The 23857-nt window shown below is 41.5% G+C and overlaps 2 protein-coding genes across 3 annotated transcripts in view; one reads left to right on the forward strand and one right to left on the reverse strand.

Annotated features, from left to right (window-relative positions):
• Positions 1–23857, reverse strand: part of mrpl11 (mitochondrial ribosomal protein L11) — an 84808-nt gene that overhangs the window by 18962 nt on the left and 41989 nt on the right. The gene's annotated exons all lie outside the window — the stretch shown is intronic.
• tmem265 (transmembrane protein 265) lies at positions 3156–10930 on the forward strand. The gene is made up of 2 exons (XM_034181609.1): positions 3156–3789; positions 9334–10930. The coding sequence occupies exon 2, from the start codon at positions 9336–9338 to the stop codon at positions 10407–10409; it is 1074 nt and encodes a 357-aa protein (XP_034037500.1). The 5' UTR covers positions 3156–3789; positions 9334–9335; the 3' UTR covers positions 10410–10930.

Here is a 23857-nt window from a genome sequence, read left to right on the forward strand (position 1 = left end):
CCATGACTGATTACAGCTGGGCGCTGTCCAGCATAAAATGGGTGGAGCCCATCACCAAAAGTGTTGCCCACCGCTCTGCTGTGGATAAGGATGTTCAGGCACGCAGCTTCAAAGGCTTCCGAGATCCTGGGCACCAAGGTTAACGCTAATCTACCAAGATATTCTTGCTGTGTAACCCGTCAGAGACAGCGGTGAATAATTGCTATATAATCCATTTGGGATCAGCACAGCAGTGCTTTATTACTCATAATTATGGGAGCAATTAGGCATTTGCAATTAAAATCTGAGAAGTGCCCATTTGAAGTGACCCCACCAACATATTCTCTACAGCCCTTTTTGACACTCCCTGCGTGTTAATGTGATTTGGCCTTTCAGCTCCACTAACTCTTTTTAACAAGATGTAGCAGTAGCATGGCGGCAGGCTGTGTGCTCATTGTGTGTGTGTGTGTGAACTTGATGGGTGGAGAGGAGAGAGAAGAATTGGGGGGGGAAGACAGCTGAGGTGTATTTAAGTTGTCAGAATGTGGCCGCTGATGGTTGCCAATATTTGAACAATGGAAAGGTTTGTTTGGCCAAGGTAAGCAAAGGGGAGAAGAAAGAAGTGAAGGCCACGGGAGGCACTCATCAATATGGGCGAGCGTGTGAATGCATGTTTATGTATGAACACTTCAGATTCATTATAATCTGACAAGACCATCAGTTGAAGAGTTGATGCGTGTGCATATTAAAATGCCAGGGATTGCTGATGTTGAGGATGTGTTCACTGTGTGCGGTCGCAGGTGTTTCTACACAAGTATGCAAAGAAAAAAAAGAGGAGGAGAGGGAAGAGGCTAAGAGAGGAAGAGATGGAGGGAGATGAGACAGGATAAGTCAAGAGAAGTAGTGCTTATGGAAGCTTGGCAAACATGAAGATAAAGGACACTGACGTAGGATAAGGCCTTGGGCCTGGAAGCAGGATTAATTGCCACTGGCATTAGGCCACTAAAGTAAATGGTTGTGGGCAGTCTACATGGAGGAAGGTATGATGTGGGGGACAAAGGTGATACAATGGAGAGAGCCTGGGTGGTAGGAAAGGTTAATTAAACTCTTCGGTGTGAAACAGTCTCATTCATTACCTTCATTACCGTGTTCATTTAATCTGCTCTGGGGCTGGCATTTTATCACATCCAACCCCGTTGTAGCGTCAAACAGCTGATTAGGTTTCATCTCAAATCTTTCAGCTGAAGACCAGGCGCCCTGCAGAGTGGTTAACAAAGTGGGCGCTGCCAGAGAAGCTGCACAGCAAGTCATTATAGGTCCAACAGAGGCAGCAAATAGCACAAAATAAATTGAGTTTGCACTGGACGTGAACTTTAGTTGCCTTTCCACCCTGGAATCGGTGGATTAGTCTTAAAAGTGGAAAATAAAAACGATTTCCACCCCAGTCTCCAGTGAACTGTGGTAAGGTCAACATGGCCATGCCTACGGGAACTGAAGCACGCTGCTCAAACGGGCAAAGTGGAGCGAATTCAAGGTTCACTTTTACGAACACAGCTTTATTGCCTACATCTCTGTATAAAAACGGAAACGGAAAGTTTTACGCCTGACGCAAGAAGAATGTTCCTGTCTGAGAGCGTGGCGAACACGGGTGACGGTGGAACAAAATGGATTGCATCATGACAAAACATCCCATTTTCAACTCCATTAGGTCTCCCTCACAGTTTTTGACAGCATTGTGCGTTTTGCCATTTCACATGATTAATCACGAGTGTGGGGCTGCAGCAGAAACAGAGGATCCTGAACTGCAGGCAGCTGAGGCTCCACACTGGAGACGACTTTAAACAACAACAAAAAAATCATAAGTCATACTGACAAGTGCAGCAAAGACAAGAACAAAACATCAGGGGTTGGATTAGAATAACAACTGCAGAGCATAGCTGTATCAACTACTGGAAGCAAAATAATAGCAGCTGTGGAAAATTTGGAAGGAAAAAAAAAGATGGATTTCTCCCATTTTAACATTTCAGGATTAAACAAAGTGAGAATAGAAAGGGAGAAAGGTGCAGAGACTGATACATGGAGGTCAGCCTCAGGCCTGATGTGGAGAGAGGCTCAGTGTTGATGCCTAAAGCATTTTGGACACTCTCTAACTCCATGTGTCCTTCCAATCCCTCCACATGTGGAAGAAAAGTGATGAATGCATAGTACAGGCTGCCCCTCTGTTATTACTGCTCCCCTCTGTCCTTTTCCAGCCTGTCTCCACTCTGAAAGCACAGAGCAGTGACCTTCAACCACACCCACAGGGAACAAAAAGGGAGAGTGGGAGAGTGGCAGGGTGAAGAGAGACAGATGTACAGGAGAAAAGGGTGACAGAGCAAAAGGGTTACAGTGGCGGAAAGAATATGAGGCAAAGAACAAAAAAAAACCCACTTTAAAGTAAAGAAAATGGAAAAATCTTTCTTCTTGGAAGCCAGTAGTGCACATAGCTGAAACTGACAAGTGAAATGACTCTCCATCCCCTTTCTCAACACTGTGATTAAACCTCTTGCTCTAAAATGAAGCCGGCACGCTGAGAGCTGGAGAAGGAGCACGGAGGACTTGAGTTTTTGCTTGTTTGCTACACGTGCAAAATGGAGTGCCTGCAAATAACACTTTAAGACGCAGGGCCTTCAGGATAAGGTGATGGGTATAACATTACTTCAAATTCCAGCAGTGCTGACAATGGAACCAAAATCAATTTGCTTAAGTGAAAACCACCAAAGTCTTGTTTAAAACTGTTTCTGAGCGCTTGTATGGATTAATGTACAAGAGGGATGATTTTTTTTTTTTATTTTCTTGTGCGACTAAGAGTAAGAAGGCAGAAGGAGTACTAATTAAAGATGTAACATCTGCCTCCTGAGCTCCAAATGTGTCTACAGGCATCTTTCACTCCACTTGTTCTTATTTCAGGCTAAACATTGGGGGGTGAGAGAGAGAGAGAGAGAGAGAGAGAGATAGAGGATTAAAAAAAATGACTGATTTTGTCCATGTAGCATCATCATGATTATCATATCAGACGATGACTGGCTGCTGTCACATATTTCTTCTGCCTAAACTTCCACAGCTGACAGTGAGCGAGAGGAGGCAGCAGCAGGGAGACAAACAGGGTGAGTGCAGAGAGTGTAAAGAGGGGGAGGCGGTGGAGGAGGAGGGGGGTTGGAGGTCTGGAGCACGTAACCTGCTTACAAATTATCACCACAACCAAACTTGGACAGCGTGAGTTTCTCCTCGTCCTCCTCTCGTGGTTGCGCCGCTCGCCTGCGCGCTGATGTGCCATCATCCAGATCCGTTAGCGGTTTCTACTCCACCTCGGCGCCGCCGCCGCTGTTCCACTTCTGACCGACTTGGACAGCTGGAACCCGACGGAGGAGCCCCGACATCGCCTTACGAGTACTGGGTTCAGAGAGAAACCGGTCGAGCAGAAGAGACACTGCGGGAGGCGACGGATCGACATCGAGGCTCGCGTTACGCACGGGAACGACACGACGGACAAAGACTTGCCATGATATATCTGCACGGAGGGAGAAATCCTGATAAGTGGGAGCCGAGTACAAACTCGGGTCTGCTTGGGGTGGCAGGGCCGATGACTTCCCGCTGTCACAGCCTCCTAAAACCTGACGATATGCAAATACTCGGACTGTAAATATACCGAGCGCGGCTCTTCACGGACAATAAAAAAAGAGACTTTATTGGGCACTGACGTGTCCCCACTTGGGAAAAGCTGTAAATCAAGGCAGGAAGATCGAGCCAAGTGAACCACGAATGGTTTGGGTAACTATATATTCACTTTACTCTAACCCGTGAGCAGATAAAAGCTACATTATCTGCTGTTAATGTGGCAGTTATGAAACAGGTGTTGCAGGGAGAGCTTTAAAAGACGCGCATGTCGGATTATCTGCACGTTTCATCAAGAAAAATGAAGGTGTTAAAACGGGAACAAACCCTCAGACAATTCCTGATTAAATCAACAGATGTTTCAGCCATGTGGGTTTGCAGATAGGGTTTATTTAATGATGCATTATGATTGCACCCGATCTGACGAGCTACTAATTAATGGGCTGGCACATAATTACATAGATGGTGCCCTGATGACTGTGGCGCGCCAGTGCCACCCCTGTTAAGTTGTGAAGGACCTCGTTTAGGAGGCTTTGATGGCCGTTTATAGAAATACAAATTAATCTTCATCCAAAACGCGTTCTGTCCACCAGGAGAGGATGCAGTAATTAAATCTAGAGGAGCACTCAGGAAACTGGCACACCTTGTACAGTGGCATGGCTCTGTACTCTTTCTGCAGATCTATCCATAAATTTTATGACTTCTAATCTTTATTACACTATGTTTATATGGAAATATCCCACACCGTATTTTCACCAAGTTTCATATAAACAATAATGAAGGTTTTATGGAAATCAGATGATCAAATTTCCAGATGTGCAGCATACAGTTATGGCTGCTGTCGAAGATGTGGTACCATACATAAACCGCAAATTACAATTAGTACGGTACCCACTGGTATTTATTTAAACTACTCGTCAAGGTTCATGAACAACCTTAACGCCAAATTTTGAGCTTGAAATTTTCCAACTGCCTGATACCATGATGAAAATCTTTATCTTGTGATAATCAATGAGGTTTGTTATTGGATGGCGTAGGATCAAGCTGGTGTTATTGGATGGTGTACAATCACAGTGGCTTGTTATTGGATGCTGTACAAGAAAAAGGAATACAGTACCGTATTAATTGCTACTTGTACAGTTATGTGAAATGTAGATTATGTTGACTTTGCGTGTTTGACTACTGATGTGCCACATTAAAAAAAAATGAACTGTGGTTAGCAACAACATACTTAAAGCAAGACTCTCCATCCCTGCTCATGGAGAACACTCTCCTGCAGGTTTTCATGTCTACCTGTTCTATTCACACCTGATTATTTAACTGGAAGCTTTCAGCTCTTGATGGGTTAAGTACAACTGCCTGTGATAATTAGCATTGGGTGGAACAGAGAGGTAATAAAAAAAATACATTACACAGGGTGACTGGATGGAACGCCATCTGTGGTTTACGTGACCACACCTGAAAAATAACTGGTTAGTGATTTCTTTAATGCAGAGCGTCAGTTGTTAAACGCTCCACTTAATTTCTGGCACAGGGTGCCAGAGTGTGGCTGGCCAGGATAGTTTAGGACAAATATGGTTGTATGTAATATTTAAAGATCAATAAAGACACTTCTTATAAATAGTGGGGCTATCCACATTTGGGATTCTGGTAGTTTCTGGAAAACTACCATCATTGTGAAATAGTTTTGTTTGTAAAATGGTCTGTTTTGCAAAGTAAAAAGCAATTAATTAATGCCCTGTCTCTACTTACCAAAAACTGTCAATAAAACAGGCTGTATTACTACGCTGTAGTAAGAAAAAAAAAAAACGATATACAGCCAGGTACATAGGTATTTAGACTGTTACAATTTTTGTAATTTTGCCTCTGTACAACACCACAAAGTGGCTGAAATGATGTGCTCATAGTGTAGATTTTCAGCTTTTTTCATGGGGTTTAACAAAAATATATATTTTGGAATTGCAGCCATTTTTATACACAGTCCCTTTATTTTCAGAAGCCAAAATTATTTGGACAAACGACATGAGGATTATAGTTATTACAAATCATTTTTACAGCCATTTTTCTTTAAACAAGTCAGGGGCTAGATAGCTGAAGACTTCAAAGTCACTGAATGTATTTGGACTTTAATGACATCATTCATTTTATTTACCCCACTTATTCCAAATAGGACTGGAGCCTATTCCAGTGGTCAGTGGGTGAGAGGCTGGGTACATGCTGGACAGGCTGCCAATCTATTGCAGGACCGACATAAGTAGACAGAAACACAGTCACACTCCCTTTCGTATCTACAATTCAATTTAGAGTCACCAGTTCACCTAACCTGCATCTCTTTGAATGTGAGAGGAAACCAAAGCACCCTGAGGGAACACGCACACGCCACACAGACAGGACCTGGCAGGAAGCCAACCTGGAACCTTCTTGCTGTGATGCAACAGGGCCGGCCACTAAGCCACTGTGCTGCCATCAATTACGTCAGCCATCAAGAAATATAAACAGTATGGCAATGTATGGTAAATCTGTGAGTGACTGTACAAAAAGGAGACTAGTGAGGGAAGCCACCAAGACATCCATAACAACTCTGAAGGAGTTAGAGGCTTTTGTGGCTGCGTACTGTGCATAGTGCGACATTTACCTGTGGTATCACTAGTTAATAGGGTTGGTGAAGTATTATCAATACTCACAATATCCTGATGTTTAATTTTACAATATGAGAATTGATTTTAAAGACCAGCATCAACATAATTAAAATTTAATTGCTGGTGGAAACAAGGTGGAAACGCAGTAATGCTTTCCTTCTGCAGAGGCTGCAATGTTTTTGTAGCCTTAGTCTTATTACCTGATGTCACCTCAGTTTCAAACATCCACAAGAAAGAAATAATGATGGAGTAGGCTGTGAGAAATTTGAGCACTAATGATTATTTACTTAAAGGAGTTGCAGTCAGAGAATGTAAGAATTAAGGATGGGAGTGAGCCTTTATTGTATATGTTTAAAGGTTGAGATGTGCCGACCATTCATCAGCCAAATGTGCGGTGAGCCACTGACTCCCTCAATAGCTGGTCAGAGCAGCCCACTGCACCAGTGGTATTGAAATATGGTGTCCAATTTTCTCTTTGGTTGACTTCTATACCCCCCCCCCACCACCACCACCACCACACATCTCATAGTGAAACATTTTGTTAATTCCCTTTAACCACTTCTGAAACTCGACACTACAGACATATCACGATGGTTGGATTTTAACTGCATTGTGGTTTGTGCAGAGGTAAAATTACAAAAACTGTCATTGTCCAAATATTTATCGACCAGACTGTAGCTTCCATTTTCTGTTTCAGTACCATTGTTGCCATGCTGCCTCAAATTTTAGAGTTTCAACTCCGGGTCAGACCCAACATAGTCAATTTTGGTGAAAGGGCCCATTCCATTTTGTTGAGTAATCCTGCAGAAAAACAGAAGTGGCCAAAAACATCCTTGGTCGGTCGTGGTAATAAACAGAAAAATATACACGGTCATTCCAGCTTTTGCTTGCTTCGGCTGTTTCTGTGAGTTGGTAAGAGTGGACCTTTTTGTGATAATGAATAATACTGTTGCACTGGAGAAGACTGCCCTTCAAAGTGTACTACATGATCATAAGAAGGTAAAAACGGATTTTCAACACAACCCACAACATATAGGTCTGGGAAAATAAAATGAACTATCACATGCCATTCTTCTTACAGCGAAACGTAGCCTCACCCTGTCAACTGTCATGTCATTTCTCAGACAGGGAAATGATGAATTTGGTCATTGTTGATGAGCCGAGAGGACACACAGGCTGTCACCCCAGTCCCTCAGTCAGAGCAGAATAAATTACAGGCTGTTGATGGGGAGTCAAACCATAAACACAGGCTGGCTGACAGGGAGATTTTCAGGGTAAATACGAGATAGGTAAATCGTATTAAGGCACAGGTGCATATTAATAGACACAAACTCATGGAAGCCACAGAGTGCAACTTCTCCATTCTGCACACACAAATTTTTAGATCTCATATGCTATTAATGTATGACTTGGTGAGATTCATTCATTTTTCCAAGACTAATAATCAGGTTGCAGAGTGCAGCGAAACAAAAGCCTTCACAGACAATCAGATATTACAAAACGTGGGAACATACTGCGCCTGTCCTCCCACCATGCCTCCAAGTGCATTAATCAGAATAGATCATTCCTTTTTTCATCTCTTTGATTCATCTGTTGCAGAACAAATCCTAATGTCTATGATACATATTTCAATACCGCTGGTGATGAACACATCTGAATATATCCAGGCCAAGATGGATTACAAAATGCGTGTCTGTGTAAGAGGGTGGAAGCCACTTTCTATCAGTGTTTGACTCGTTTCCTCTTCATCACTTTCACCCTGTCTCCTCCTGAGCTTATTTATGAACTATTACCATCATGCAGTAACACTTTATTAGGCATCTATATAGCCAAAAGGCCTATTAATCTTTCACTTGCTCTCTTATGCTCATCCTCCCTGCCTTTCTTCGTCTCTCACACATACGCACAAAAACCCTGAAAACCCCTTTACCCAGTGGAGTTCCACAGGCCTGTTCAATGATTCACACAGCACCGAGGAGATGGCAGTGCTCCTGTTAGTCTTACAGTGAGGGAAGTGATGTGTCTTCCATTGGCAAGAAGTCAATACACACGTTTGCCTGGCAGACTTTCCTCCGAGGCCGCAATCAAGCTGACAATCTTCGCTCGATCACGCACAACTGTTGCCATTATGACACACTGAGCTCGTAATGATTTTATATTATAACGTCATTGATCCATCTGAGGCGTTGACACCTCCCCCCACCCCAGAGTGATGGTGAGGGGGTAGCAGATAATCCTGCGGTCTTTTCAGCTAAACATGATAAAGAGATGATCGTTCGATTAGATTGCAAAGTCAATGATCATCTCTCACGCCAAGATCAATAACTGTGGTTTATAATGTCTGAGGATGAGATGTGAGTGGAAGCAGGGAAAAAAAAACAAAACAAAAAAAAACACCTGTGCAAATCAGCATTGGTTGCACACACCGACACACCCACATGCACACAGAGAGTATACAAAGAAAAAAGGAGTAAAGCACGACTCTAAACAAACAGCATGTACAGTAATCAATATTCACACCGATATGAAACGGAAAAAAATTCCCATTATTAATGACTGCAGCACATGAGAATCTTTGAATGCAGAAGCAATGAACGAGCTCTGACGGGGCATGTAGCTACTCATGCAAATAATTAATAAGTAATAAGCAGAGTATGAAAAAAAGAATGGAATGCATTACAGTCAACAGGAAAAAAAGAAGTAACAGTAAGGAACCTGTGAGAATCTAATAAAAGGAAGCTGTGTTAGAACCTTTATGTTAAGGAAGACTTTCCAACTGCTACACAGGCATAATAAAAAAAGATTAAAAAGCTTCTCAGCTTGAACAGGCAAGGGAGCTGTAAGTCTGGATGGAGATGAAGGGCGATTACTGCTTACCAGGCAGGTGGTGTTTAACCATGGCAACAAGCACAAAACTATTTTACACTGGCTTTAGATTTGTTGTTAAAGTTCAATAAATCAATAAATGTTGTAAGGAACAGATTGCTTGCTGTGAGATTTGTGAGTTTGATGGAAGGTGACTCAAAGTGGTACATTTCCGCTGTGCTTCTGTCTCTTCCAGGCATGGTGCCCACGCCCCAGGTGTGCGTATCATCCCTGGTCACAGTGAGCACCATGGCAGTGGTGGACCTCTACCTGCTGGAGCAGAGCATGCTGGGGACCCGCGGCGCTGCAGGACCCAGTGTGTGGCAGTGTGCCACTGTGCTGCTCGGTGACGTGGGCTTCTTGCTCGCACTGCGTTTTGTGTCGGCTGGCGTGATATCTGAGGCACGGTCGCCACGTCGTGGTTTTGCAAACGCCCTCTGGTTCCTGTTCCTCTCCCTGCTCCAGCTCAAGCTCTTCTTCATCTGTCATAACTACAGGCAAGAGCGCCGGCCGCCTGACCCCCTAGCTCGGAAGACGCTCACCCTGCTGCTGTCCATCTGCTTGCCCTCCCTTTTCCTTATTCTGACGGGAGCTGACCACATGACTCCGCAGCGCAGGAAGCAGGAGGTGCGGGGCCGGCTCCTGTGGGTGGTGGTTGATCTGTTGGATGTGTTGGACCTGCAGGCCGGGCTGTGGGAGGCCCATGCAGGCGCTGCACTTGGGACAGGGAGTGGCGTCGGACAAAAACTGCCAGTCTGGGTGGAGGGCTTGGTTTTCTTTTACTGCTACGCCCTCCTGCTGCTGCTGCCATGTGTAGCCCTCACAGAGCTGGGGGGCACTGGTCTGCCAGGACAAAGGGGACCCCGTAAGGAGGCTTTGTACCCTTGGCTTAGTTTAGTCACTATCAATATCTTCACCTTGGCCCTGAGGGGCACAGGCATGCTGTGGTACAGGGATCCTCGCGTCTCCACCGTGTTCCTTGGGAAGAACCTGCTGGCTCTGGCTGTGAAGCTAAGCTCTGCCTGGGAGAGACACAAGCAAGGTCGTGGTGCAGGGGGAACTGGGACTGTGTCTGAAGCACAACCGCAGGATACAAACTTGCCGAGCCAGAGGTCTGAGCAGGGTGAAGACCAGGTCCAAGGGAAAGCCTTCCCCACGCCACCGTCTCATTATCACACACTGTCTCACTCTCAAAGCCACACACTCTCCCATGTCAGCCTGGAGCCCACAGAAACATCCTTAGGACCTTCCTTCATCTCCCATGAACTCTAGAGTTTTTCTCACTGACAACCATGCATGCATACACCCACACACAAAACCTGGACCAGCTAAGTTGGCATCACATCCCAGCAAATAACTTGTACTGAAGAGTACAGCAGTGCTCCTCTGTATAATGCAGTGCTGCGGAGATGCATTTGGCAAGCTTTGGGTTTCTGCACATTTTGTTGTGCTAAGAATAATGCAAAATGCACTGCAGCCATTCCTTTGAAAAATAACGCTGTGAGCAAAGCTGTTGGATTATGTATTACAGAAATTTATGATGAATTGTAGTAATGTACATGGTTTCATTTGGACAAAACTGTCACAACCTGTTGTTCCATCCATCAATATGTCAACTTCAGAGTATCATTTGAGGTTTTTATGAACAAAGGATTCAACTCATTTCTGGGTAACATTGAGACACCACTGAATATTCAACATCTGCTTCCTGGTGAAGATGTACAGGCTGAGTTGTTAAACTTGAGGTCAGTTTAAGGTTGTCTGGAAAACATTCTCTGAACACGAACTGAAAACAACGCAGTTGACCTTTCAGTGTTCAGTTTCTGTCAATTCACAGAGACCTTTAACAGAAAGTGCAACATAGTGGCATTCTACATGTATTTATTTTTATTATTTAATATCATTCAGATCTACCAGTTATTATCTGTGGTCCAGCAGTTTCACCAATGAGCCGAGCCTGCATTAAGGATGACTGGGATTGGGTAAAAACAAATAACTCAGATTTACATTTCAAATCATTCTTCATTTGAACAACTGCATTTACATTTATAAAACTCAAAGTTGTTTTAATATACAGACCTTTGCCCGTCGATGTGTGATGCTTTAACCTTGTTAGTCTCACATAACTAACCTCTGGTTCTCATTTAAGGAGGAGATCTTGCCACCTCAGTTGGGAAAAAGAAAAAAAAAAAAAAGACAGAAAATGCTCCACTGCAATCACCACGACCAAAAACTTAAGGTGGCATATGTGGTGGTTACATTTTGAATTAAAAAACACAAAAGATGGACAAAAGCAAAATGGAGGTAAAACATGGTGGGAATACCACAAATCTTCAGAACCATTAACAAGGCATTATGCCAACACTACTTACTACCTGTAAAAATGTCCAATTCCAAATAGTAAACATCCATATTTTTTACTAACATACATTGTACATTTTACAGTATTAATTCTGACACCCTTTCATATCATGCACATTTCTAATTGAAATATCCATAACCAAATCGATACTGAGTGAAATCAGTATCGTGTTAATCAAAATCTAATTGAGTCAGGAAATCAGCATTAATACCAAACCTGAGGATGAACATGTTTTTCCACTGAATCCATTTGAATTAGACTGAAAATCCACAGATTCTTGGACCTCACAACCGTCAATCCAAACAGTACGCCAACTTATATTGGCAATATAACATGTTTAAATTAAATTTAAAGTAACAAGCTATTACGACAATTTAGTCAAAAATACAAAATATGTACTGTGGTGCCATGTACATTTCAGACCAATGTTTACTATTAATTAAAAAAAAGATAAACAAAATGTGCACAATTTAAGTACAAACTGCACATTTTACATAAATGGTCATGCTTTAAGATGTTTTCCATCATCATAAAGCTATGAAAAAAGCAAGTCTATTTTACTACAATGTTTAGAATGACAGAATACCAACTTAAGTAAACCCTTTACAACTTTAAAGATACTGAAAACTCTTTCACTGTCATCGGTTGTCTGAACATGTCTTGAGGTCTGTCGATCATTTTCAAAAAAGAAGAAAAATAAAACAGCAGCTGCCTGTCCAGTCATCAAATCCATCTCTCATTTGTAATTCCATTTGAACTATGGATTGGGACTTTATACATAAATCATTGGTGCTGTCTCACTATTGTCTGTGGACATCATTGGATTGTGAATCAGAGCAGCAGGTACGAGGGCTGTCCGTAAAGTATAGGTCCTTTTTATTTTTTTCAAAAACTATATGGATTTCGTTCATATGTTTTTAAGTCAGACATGCTTGAACCCTCGTGCGCATGCGTGAGTTTTTCCACGCCTGTCGGTGACATCATTCGCCTGTGAGCACTCCTTGTGGGAGGAGTCGTCCAGCCCCTCGTCGGAATTCCTTTGTCTGAGAAGTTGCTGAGAGACTGGCGCTTTGTTTGATCAAAATTTTTTCTAAACCTGTGAGACACATCGAAGTGGACATGGTTCGAAAAATTAAGCTGGTCTTCAGTGAAAATTTTAACAGCTGATGAGAGATTTTGAGGTGATTCTGTCACTTTAAGGACTTCCCACAGAGCGGGACGTCTCGCAGCGCTCTCAGGCGGCGTCATCAGCCTGTTTCAAGCTTAAAACCTCCACATTTCAGGCTCTGTTGATCCAGGACGTCGTGAGAGAACAGAGAAGTTTCAGAAGAAGTCAGTTTCAGCATTTTATCCGGATATTCCACTGTTGAAGGAGATTTTTTTAATGAAAGACGTGCGGGCGGATTGCAGCGTCGGCTCGCAGCCACCGCGACGCTCCGCCACAGGAAAAACACCTCTGTTGGAAGACTTGAGGAAAAGTTGGAACATCTCCAGCTGATAAACAATTTCTCATATACTCACTCCACTGAAAGCCATCAAAAGCCGCCTGGATTTTACAAATGGTTATCAACACGGAGGTGTTTTTCCTGTGCCGCTGCACCGCGTCGGCTGCGTCCCGACGCGCGGACCCGTCCGCACGCCTTTCATTAAAAAAATCTCCTTTAACAGTGGAATATCCAGATAAAATGCTGAAACCGACTTCTTCTGAAACTTCTCTGTTCTCTCACGACGTCCTGGATCAATAGAGCCTGAAATGTGGAGGTTTTAAGCTTGAAACAGGCTGATGACGCTGCCTGAGAGCGCTGAGCGACGTCTCGCACCGTGAAAAGTCCTTAAAGCGACAGAATCACCTCAAAATCTCTCATCAGCTGTTAAAATTTTCACTGAAAACCAGCTTAATTTTTCGAACCATGTCCACTTCGATGTGTCTCACAGGTTTAGAAAAAATTTTGATCAAACAAAGCGCCAGTCTCTCAGCAACTTCTCAGACAAAGGAATTCCGACGAGGGGCTGGACGACTCCTCCCACAAGGAGTGCTCACAGGCGAATGACGTCACCGACGGGCATGGAAAAACTCACGCATGCGCACGAGGGTGCAAGCATGTCTGACGTAAAAACATATGAATGAAATCCATATAGTTTTTGAAAAAAATAAAAAGGACCTATACTTTACGGACAGCCCTCATATATAGAGGATGTACAGTACAGTCAAGTGCCTTGTTTCCTTGTGGAGCTACTTGCCTCTGTGCCGCAGGCTGGCATGTTATATGAACTGTGTGGAAGTTGGACATATGCCATGTGTATTCTTCTGTAGTTATTCCAGAGCTGTTGTCGACTACACCTCCAGGACAGAGTGCAAACTAATAAACTGTTTCTGCTCGACCCCTGTTGACAGTTCACTAGCTATTATGTAGGAGAGCTATTGGCAGCCTGTCTCCCACACAAAAGGAAAAAAGCAGCAGGAAAACAGTAAATTATTTTAAGGCGCCTCAGGAACAAATATCTGTCCGATGCTTGCAAAGTCTCCAGTATGTAAAATATACACAGCTTCACCGTAACAGAAAATTGCATGATTTTATGTGTTTTTAATGCTGATACTGGAAGTGGTGAAGTGCAGTAGCAGCTGTACATTCAAGACAAAAAAAAAAAAAAGTGTGCTTCACAGAGCGGCACACCGACTGAAGGCCATCGTTTGTCATAATTATGCCCACAGTCCAATCAGCTCAGGTCCTCTCATGAGGACGCTTATGCTGCCATGCAGTCTCCCTTTAATGCTGAAAGAGAGGAAGGTCTTGACTTGATGGGCCATGTGTGTCAAGGATTGTATTACGTGTGCTTGATATTTTCCCAGCGAAGGCTCTCCTTCCTAACGGGGGCTGTGAATGCACTCCACTCCCGTCGGCCTCTCCTCTAAGGTTTACAGGTCCTATTAGCGAAAACAGGCAATCTGTCAAAATGAAAGTGCTTATTCTCGCTGCTTTATACTTGATTTACAGCATATATTTACAGGATGTATTAAGACTAATGTATAAACATAGTCTCACACAGAAAAAAAAATAAATTTCAATATTCTGTGATAGAATTTCTTTAGGGTTTAGAGAAACCTGAGGAAAATCACACAGGCATAAAAAGTGTTGGAGACAGCAACCAACTCCTGCATTCCCTCTTTCATCTCCTCACTCACTCTACATTTCAAACGGGTGTATTCTCGATGCACTCCCTATTGGGCAACTTTTCATATTTGTATTATACTAAAAGCAGAAACGGTATAGGCAGCTGCCTCAGCAAACGACCACCTCCTAGAATTTGTTACACCTGTTCACTTCTTGCTACAATACTCAGCATTTTTTCCTCATAAGGTTCTCCTGCAGAAACATACGCAGGTTTCTTTCCTATATTCTTTTCCAATTTGTCCTTCCCTTCTGTTAATTTAAGTCTGTAATTATTCTCCTGTAGCAGCTGTCAGATTCTCCTTTTTGTCTCATGCTCTTTTACTCTTCTTTTTTTATTTGACTGCAGCTGAACTATCTACACCTATACCTGTCAAGGATGGTTAGTTGGAGATGAAAAAATAAATTTAAAAACCTTTAGAAGTGAGGCTGAGAAAGATTAAAAAGCCAGGGCCAGTCCCTAAAGCAAAGCAGTTGCCGGCTACCATTTACTTACAGTTTGCTATGCACAGTGTGAGCCTGATGGAGCGCGGAAGCCAACAGACATACGTATACAACATTCCAACACAACATCCTCATCAAAAAGAGCCCAAACGGCAGCATCTTTAACCAAATATATGGCTTTGTTTTGCTTGACTGCAACCCATCTCACCTCATTGCCCTTGAAGCAGTGACAGCTACTGTAGGCCCATGTGTTCACACCCGCCTAGCCTCGGAGAAAGAGCCACATTTAACAGACAGATGTTTAAATCATTCATCACAGCACACACCGCAAGTATTGAGAACTTCAAAGTATGCTCTAAGAGAAAGAAATGATGCAAAAGAATCTGACACTTTAAGATATGCAATACTGGAGATAAATGTATGCTCATACTGATTTTAGGTGTTAAGGTGACATCCACAAAGTGCATCGCTCTTTTCCGAAGCCCAAAATGAAACTGGTCTGAATACAGTATATTATATATCTCCAAAGAAAAACAAGAACAATTAAACACTGCAAATGTGGAAGTCAGCTTAATCTCTCAAGGGTAATGAATCTAAAAATTATATTTTGGATCCAAGTGATTTTTGGAGGGTGGTGAACCCATAGACATACCCCATCCTGAGCAAATCTTTCAAGTCAGTCTGAAGAAATTCACTGCAGATAAAGGCCAAAATGTCAAACGTGGTAGAGAATAAATTAATTCAGCCAGAACATGTTTTTGAGCTGCATGTGCAAACAGATGGAACAAATCATTATACTCTGTTAATCTTCATATAATAATAATCTTACTATTGACAAGTGATGTTTTTCTGTAGTACACTTCAGTGATTTTGACCTTTGACTCCAAAATCAACAGGATTTTTGGGGCCACAAAGTCTGTACATAATGCATATACAAAGTCTGGTGACGATCTGACCAGTACAACTAAAGTAATCTCACTCACAAATGAAACGGTGAATAACTGACTGACTGACTGACTGTACACAGTAACGTCCAACCGTTTGAATGCAAAACCACTTAGTCTAGGCTGCAAAAGTCAGTCAAACTTACAGTATCTGAGAAGTTGATGAGAACAATGTTAATGCACCCTTTGGAGATGATTTGATAAACCTCATATTATATTTACAAGGTGTGTAACAGACTAACAGCGCACGCAATGACAATACGGACACACAGACTGCATTTAGGCAATTCAGTGAGACGGTCGTGTCCGTTACCACTTTCAATGGTCCTGCTGTCTGGCCATTCTAGAGAATTATGGTTTGTCCATTATAGCTTCATCTTATTGTGAATAAGAAGTCTCACAGACAGCTAGATCACAGCAGGACCACTGAAAGTGGTAACAGATGTGACAGTCTCATGGAACTGCCCATTTCTCCTCTAAGGCATAGCTGATTCTTGAGCTGCATTCCAAGCCGGAGATCTCCAAGATGATAAACTACCCACAACTTCATTTAAACAGTCATCTTCAGTGCATCTACACAATTACGCAGAATCACACAGCATCTTTGCAGAGATTAAAATTCAACATATGAGTGATTATTATTGTTATTAAGAGCCATGCATGAACTCATGAGCAACTGACTAAAATGTAACAAAATGTACTATCAAATTTGATAGTGCGGTGGAGGATAGACAGGAAAGGAGGACAGAAACAGATGGGGAGAGTTGTGCAGCAAAGGTCACTCAGCTTGGGAATTGCACTGGAGACAATTCAGACCACAGATGGCAGTACACAGTGAGCGCCTCAAACCATGTGGCTGCCACTGACAGCCCCCCATCTTGTAATGTTGATGAAAGGGAAAATAATTTTCCTGGATCCATTTGTGTGCCGAAATTTAATGGGTTCTTTCTTGGCCCATGTTCCACACAGATCCAGGGAAATGGATGCACCAGGTTTGGTGTCAAACAAAACAACAGACACTGGGAAAGTGTAATGCTCACTGCATTACAGACTTACTGCAGACTCAACAACTCTACAGATTTGCACATAGTTACAATAATGATGAATACAAAATGTTTTTATATTTTAACACACTTCTGTCTGAAACTGAATATGGGAACAAAACTCCCCCCCACTTCATTCCACTTTTGATGCAAAGTAAAACACCATGCACACTACACAGCTGTGGTTTCTGCAACCATTGGACTTTTTTGGGCATTATCTGCAGCTGGCAGATATTTTCGATTGTGCAAAATGATCAAATTCAGCCTGAACATGAAACCACTTTCTTGTAAGAGAGAACCCTCTTTTATTTATTTATTTATTCATAGCAAAGAACACCCAAAAATATCACACGCCACTGATGCTGACAATCGGCTTGTGTGTCACTGTGACAAGCTTTATGTGATGCCAAAGATGGTTTAAAAAAAAAAGAAAAACAAGCCTGCTATTGTTTAGGTTTTTATATACATACAACGAAAGTTGACAATGAAACAAATTTTTTTTCCAGTGAAGACTGGGTAACATGATTGTGATCTTAAAATACTTTTCATTGCTACAAGGATCCCCCTGGTATTCAGGGATGTCAGGAGAAGAAAATAAAAACCCATTTAACCAATTTAAAAATGAGAGCTACAGTTCCTGATACAAGATGTGCAGCAGTTAAATGAAAAAGAAAGAAAGAAAGGAAAAAAAAACATGGCTTTTAGATGTGAGTGAAGTGTGAGTGATGGCAAGGTAGATTCTCAATCCAAAGGTTATGCTTGGAGTAAGTTAAAAAAGGCTACAGGCGTAACTTCAGAGAAGATGGATTGAGCTGTTCTTTAAGTGTGAACACTTAAAATCTTCAAATCAATTATACATCTAAGTGGTAAACAGTGCAAAGATGGTAAACTTATTACAGTGTCTTCAGTTGGAAGCGCTTCAAATCCTCGTGGCTGCAAGGATTAAATAACGGTAAATGATGATGCAGTAGCTTCAACAGCCTTCATGGCATACTTAGCAGGATGAAAAATGTTGGGAATCCACCCCCGCCCCCCTTTGACTGCAGAGATTGTAATTGCACTATTCAGTTAATTTCTCCTTCAAAAAGGAAGGCCAAACAAGGTTCTGACGAGTGTCTGCCTGTTTGCTGTTGTGATGTGGATAATTTTAAATACCTGATGACAGCGTGGGTTAATTTAGGATTCAGTAACAGTACAACTGGGTGTCGTCGGCATAACACAAGTGAGTAGAAGGATATAAATGATGCAGCATGTGGGTAAAGAAAAGCACATAATGCAAACTGAAAATGAGGGTGGAGGAGGGTGAATTACTGCACGATTTAAACCAGACTGAAAACAACCCTTTCAGCCAGATGGAAAGGGGGAAAAAAATAGCAGGACTCACTAAAATTTATGAATGTAATTTTTAAAAATCTATGGAAAAGAGTTAATTTGTGATGATACTATCGTAGATTAGGTCATGCAACTAAGAGTAGTAATACTGAGATCAGAGCAGCAGACATAACTTTACATCACTCTGAACAAGATCCCGAAGCTACAGCAAATTTAGACATCAAGCATATCAAGTATTTGCTTCCTTTAACACTGACATCTGGTTATTCCCAATACTTTAAATACTGTGTGTGTAGTTCTGTTTCCTTGCAGTTACGCACAAGTTCCCATTTCCCTTTGTTGGGCTTTGAGTTGTTATTAACCTACATAAATGGATTAACTGTTTGAGCTTGATCTGGTTTCCAAGAATGTAAAGGCACCCAAAGCTGATAAGTACTATCCATTAAAAAAGAAGAACCTGATCATGAATGCATGTAGCATGCATGAGCCATAGGTCTGCTTTCAAAAATGGCTCCACGATTAATGAGTTGTCTATGTAAAAATGAGGCTCTGCCTATTTAGGCGTTCACATGGCCCAAATCGGATTTTGATCAAATTTTCAACCAATTACCCTCCAAATAGATTGATTAGTCATGGTAAAGTTTGTTTTTCTATCAGGCAAAATTTTACTTGAGTTTTGGTCAATTCAAAATTTGATGTCAAAACAGCCTGAAACCTTGTTACATTAAAATATACAGCAAAAATGCCCAAATTTGAGTCAACACTGCCCATCTAGAAGCGCGTAGTTTGAAAAACTGGCTATGTGGCATAGTCAACCATCATCAAGATATCAAAGATTCATTGTCCATCTGGCGGAACCTTTCCGTATATTTCACTTATTCAAATGTTTCGAAATTCATATGTTGCCCTCCCAGGGTCAAATTCTAGAGGAGTAGGGAAATTGAGGAAAATGAGTAATATTTGACATATCTCAGCAAATGATGTATCGTTTTGTATGTTTTTGGGTTTGGGAAGTTTATTTATGGGGTTGTTTGTGTAATCCAAGGTCAAGGTCATTGAGAAATGTCAAGGTTAATGTCTCATTTTCCTATGTTTTCATCTATTTCAAACATTTCACCACATCTCTCAGTCAAGAAAGTGTCTAAATATCATCTTATCATTAATATTTGAAGAGATACTATCATTAGGTTTAGAACAATACCATATATGACCTAATTTAAGCAGTACACTAGCTCCAAAGCACGTGAAATATAGATTAATAAGAATTCTCTTCAAAGACAGTTATTCCCAAAGTGACACATTAAAAACATACATCTGTGTTGTTGGTAGGATGATCTTAATATCATTCAAACATACAGCTGTAACACAAGTTGTAGACTGTTTGTATCCTATATCATAATTACTTAACTTTGAATGTCAAAGTAAAGAGGCATTTCAAGGTCAAACTTACGCTGCCATCTTACAAAAAGTGTTATGTGCATGGTGATATCATTAATCGGAATAGTGTGGAGTTTGGGATGTGAATTTGATACCAGGTGTTCTGCTCGTCACGCTCTGCTTTGGCAGTAGGACTCTCATAATGCTCTCCATGTTAGAACTTTATAGTTTTTCACATGATATTTCAGCTTCAACATTACATAATATAATTCAAATTTTCAAAGTGTTGCATTTGTACCACATTATTCCTCAACACAGATACATACTTTTACACCAATACTGGTGTAAGTTCTGAGTCAAGTGTAGTTTCACTTAAACCAATTCACTATACCAGCCCACAAAAAACATACAGTTACAATTTCACAGCTTCTAAATGGTAGTGAATGCATCTGTTATTCTAGACAGTGGTAGACAAATGATATCTTACGCTATATCAAAGCACCTGAAATAAGATTTTGATGTATGATTCACCTTACTGTGTCTGAGTGACCTTGACCTTCAAAGTTGTATAAGTGCTGCAATATTAGATAAAGGGTTTAATACGTATGGTGTGTTTCCTTCTTTGTTGTATTTGTAAAGGTTTAGCAGAATCATGTGCATGTGTATGTGATAATTTGGTAATTGCTCACCTGGAACAGAATTCTTGTTAGTTTACATTTGTTTACTTTTCAAGTAGGGATACTATATAAATCAGGCCATATATGGCATCATTCTAAAGCTTACAAAATATATCTCTGATTATTTAACAAAAGACAGGTATTTGGACATTCGCCTGACTGGGAGGGGTAGTTTAATATGGAAAATAGGTAAAAATATGGAAAAATGAGAAAATGACCTTGACATTTCTCAATGACCTTGACCTTGGATCACACAAACGATCCCATAAATAAACTCCCCAAACCCAAAAACATACAAAATGATACCTCATTTGCTGAGATATGTCAAATATTGCTCATTTCATGAGGATCTTTAAATTTCCCTACTCCTCCAGAATTTGATCCTGAGAGGGCAACATATGAATATCAAAAAGTCTGAATAACTGAAATATACGGAAATGTTCCGCCAGACAGACAATGAATCTTTGATATCTGGATGATGGGTGATGATGCCCAACAGCCAGTTTTTCAAACCACACGCTTCTAGATGGGCAGTGTTGCCTCAAAGTTGTGCATTTTTACTAGGGGTGCCGGAAAAAACAAACAAAAAAACAACAAAAAAAAAAACGATTCACGTCCGAATCGCGATTCTTATTTATTAAGATTCTGAATTGATCCAAAATGTCCAAGAATCTATTTTTAAAAAGCATTTTTTTTTTTTTTTTTACATTTTCTTGCTTACTCGCTGCGTGTACTGTTTGTCAGGCAACAGCCACCATACTACAGCATCCCCGCGAGGGGAGGGTCCGGCGTGCTTCAAACATTCGTGAGCTGCAGCTTAGCATAGCGGACGAAGAGCTAATTCAGCCAGCACCGTCTTTGCTGAAAGCAAATGTTTGGGTGCGTTTTGGATTTTATTATTTGCTGCGTAAGAAGGAGCTTGACATGACTTATGCAGTGTGCAAAATCTGCAAAATCAAAGTCAAGTACTTCTGAAACATTTCAAATCTGCAAGCCCACATGCTACGCCATCACCCGGAGCTAAAAGAAGCGGAGCAGTGGTCTCTGCTGACTACTGACCAGCGCACACTCCATCACTTCACTGAACTGCCAACTCTGAACAAGCAAAGCAGATAAGTAAATTTCCATCTTTAGAATCACTTGATTAACCTTGTAAAGCTGCATTTTCTTAAACATAAACATTTTTTAAGTAATATAACCATTTCTCTGAGCTCTTTGAATCGAAAATCGATTCTGAATCGAATCATCACCCCAAGAATCGGAATAGAATTGAATCGTGAGTTGTTGTAAGATTCACATCCCTAATTTTTACTATATATTTGAATGTAACAGGATTTCAGGCTGTTTTGACATCAAATTTTGAATTGACCAAAACTCAAGTAAAATTTCGCCTGATGGAAAAACAAACTTTACCATGCCTAATCAATCTATTTGAAGGGTAATTTATGAAAATTTCCTCAAAATCCGAGTTGGGTCATGTGGATGCCCCTGCCTGATTTTTTACATAGACAGCTCATTAATAACAAGAGAATGGAAAGACTGTCAATTGTGTAAAATGAGAATTATACAGCTAATATTTAAAATCTTTTATGAGTGATCACAAAAAGACAACGTTAACACTTTATTAGCTTTTCTAAAATATTTTCTACTCCCCACTGAAGGTCTGAGTGCGTGTTGCTGATGGTTTACAGTGCCGGGTAATACCCTGGTCTTGCTGTTGCACCAGACTTTATTCCCAGCACAGTGCGTCATATATCATCATAACGTTGCGTCCATGTAATAACCAGCTAAATTGCTGCCAGAAACATTATGGAATATTGGGCATGGCGCTGTGAAATGGGATCCCATTAGTGTGCATAACCTTCTATTCTTGTATATAAAACTGTATAAAGCAACAATTAAGTACCAGTTTCCCATGAACTATGTAAACCAGATCAGCCCATCAGAATTCCATAATGGCCCAAAAAACCTGTTTATGCAAAGCATCTCTGTCAGCACTGGAATCACAGGACTGCATTAAGCGCATTGAAAACATTATTTGAAATAACTCTGACAAATGCTACAGTATCCACTGCAGTTATCTACTAGTCCGAACAACTTTACCATTATTGGTGTACCATAACAACACAGGTAATGCTACTGCAGAACTTTCTTAATAAATAATGTTCATCTAACATTAGCTAAGTCGGCGTCTTCTTCAAAGTTTAATGATGGGTGACAAATTGTTGATACGTTACTACCACCAGCTAGACAGCCGTGTATACCAACAGACTGACAAAGCAAGAAGTGGTACAAGTACTGTTTAAAACACTATAAATATTAGGCTGTAAATAAAAGTACCATAATGAAATTCTCCATTAATTCATTTTCAGCCAGTTATCCGGGTCCGGGTCACGTGGCAGCAGAGTAAGCAGCTCATCCTACACTTCTCTATCCTCAGCCAAGTCCTGAAACTCTTCCCAGGGGATTCCAAGGCATTCTCAAACCTGGGTCTACCTCAGGGCATCCTCCCAGTTGGACGTGCCAGGAAGACCTCCTTAAGGAGACGACCAGGGAGTACCCTCACTAGATGCCTGAACCACATTAACTGGCTCCTTTCAATGCGAAGAAGTAGCGGCTCTACTCCAAGTCCCTCCAGGATAACTGGGCTTGTCACCCTGTCCAGGAGTTTAAACCCAGATACCCAAAAGAGGAATCTCATTTCTGCCACTTGTATCCCTGATCTTATTATTTCAGTCATTACCCAAAGCTCATGACCATAGGTGAGGAGGATAGGATGAGGGTAGGAGCATAAATCGACTGGTAAATTAAGAGCCATGCCTTTTTAGCTCCGCTCGTTCTTTACCATGATGGTCGGGTACAACATTCGTAAAATTTCAGATGAAGCCAACAGAACCACATCATCTGTAAAAAGCAGAGATGCAACTCTGAGGCCACCAAACTGGACACCCTCCAGTCCCTGATTGCGCCTTGAAATGACATCCATGAACATCACAAACAGGATTGGTGACAAAGGGCAGCCCTGACGGAGACCAAATCTCACTGGAAATGGGTCTGATGTTAATGCGGAGAATGCAGCCACAGCTCCTACTTTGATCATATAGAGACTGGATTGCACGTTGCGCCCCCCCCCCCACACACACACAGGATACCCCAAGGGACACGGTCATATACCTTTTCCGAGTCCACAAAATACATGTAGACTGGTTGGGCATACTCCCAAAACCACATCAATATCCTTGCAAGGGTAAATGAGAAATTCTCTGTGTAAATGTTAAAATGTTACAGTGAGGAAAAAAGTATTTGAACACCCTGCGATTTTGCAAGTTCTCCAACTTAGAAATCATGGAGGGGTCTGAAATTTTCATCTT

Source organism: Thalassophryne amazonica, chromosome 11 (genome assembly GCF_902500255.1).
Source record: "Thalassophryne amazonica chromosome 11, fThaAma1.1, whole genome shotgun sequence".
In the NCBI taxonomy this organism is placed as follows: domain Eukaryota; kingdom Metazoa; phylum Chordata; class Actinopteri; order Batrachoidiformes; family Batrachoididae; genus Thalassophryne; species Thalassophryne amazonica.

Excerpts from the sequence above, each read along its gene's own strand:
- tmem265 (XM_034181609.1), top strand. The coding sequence starts at position 9,336 with ATGGTGCCCACGCCCCAGGTGTGCGTATCATCCCTGGTCACAGTGAGC.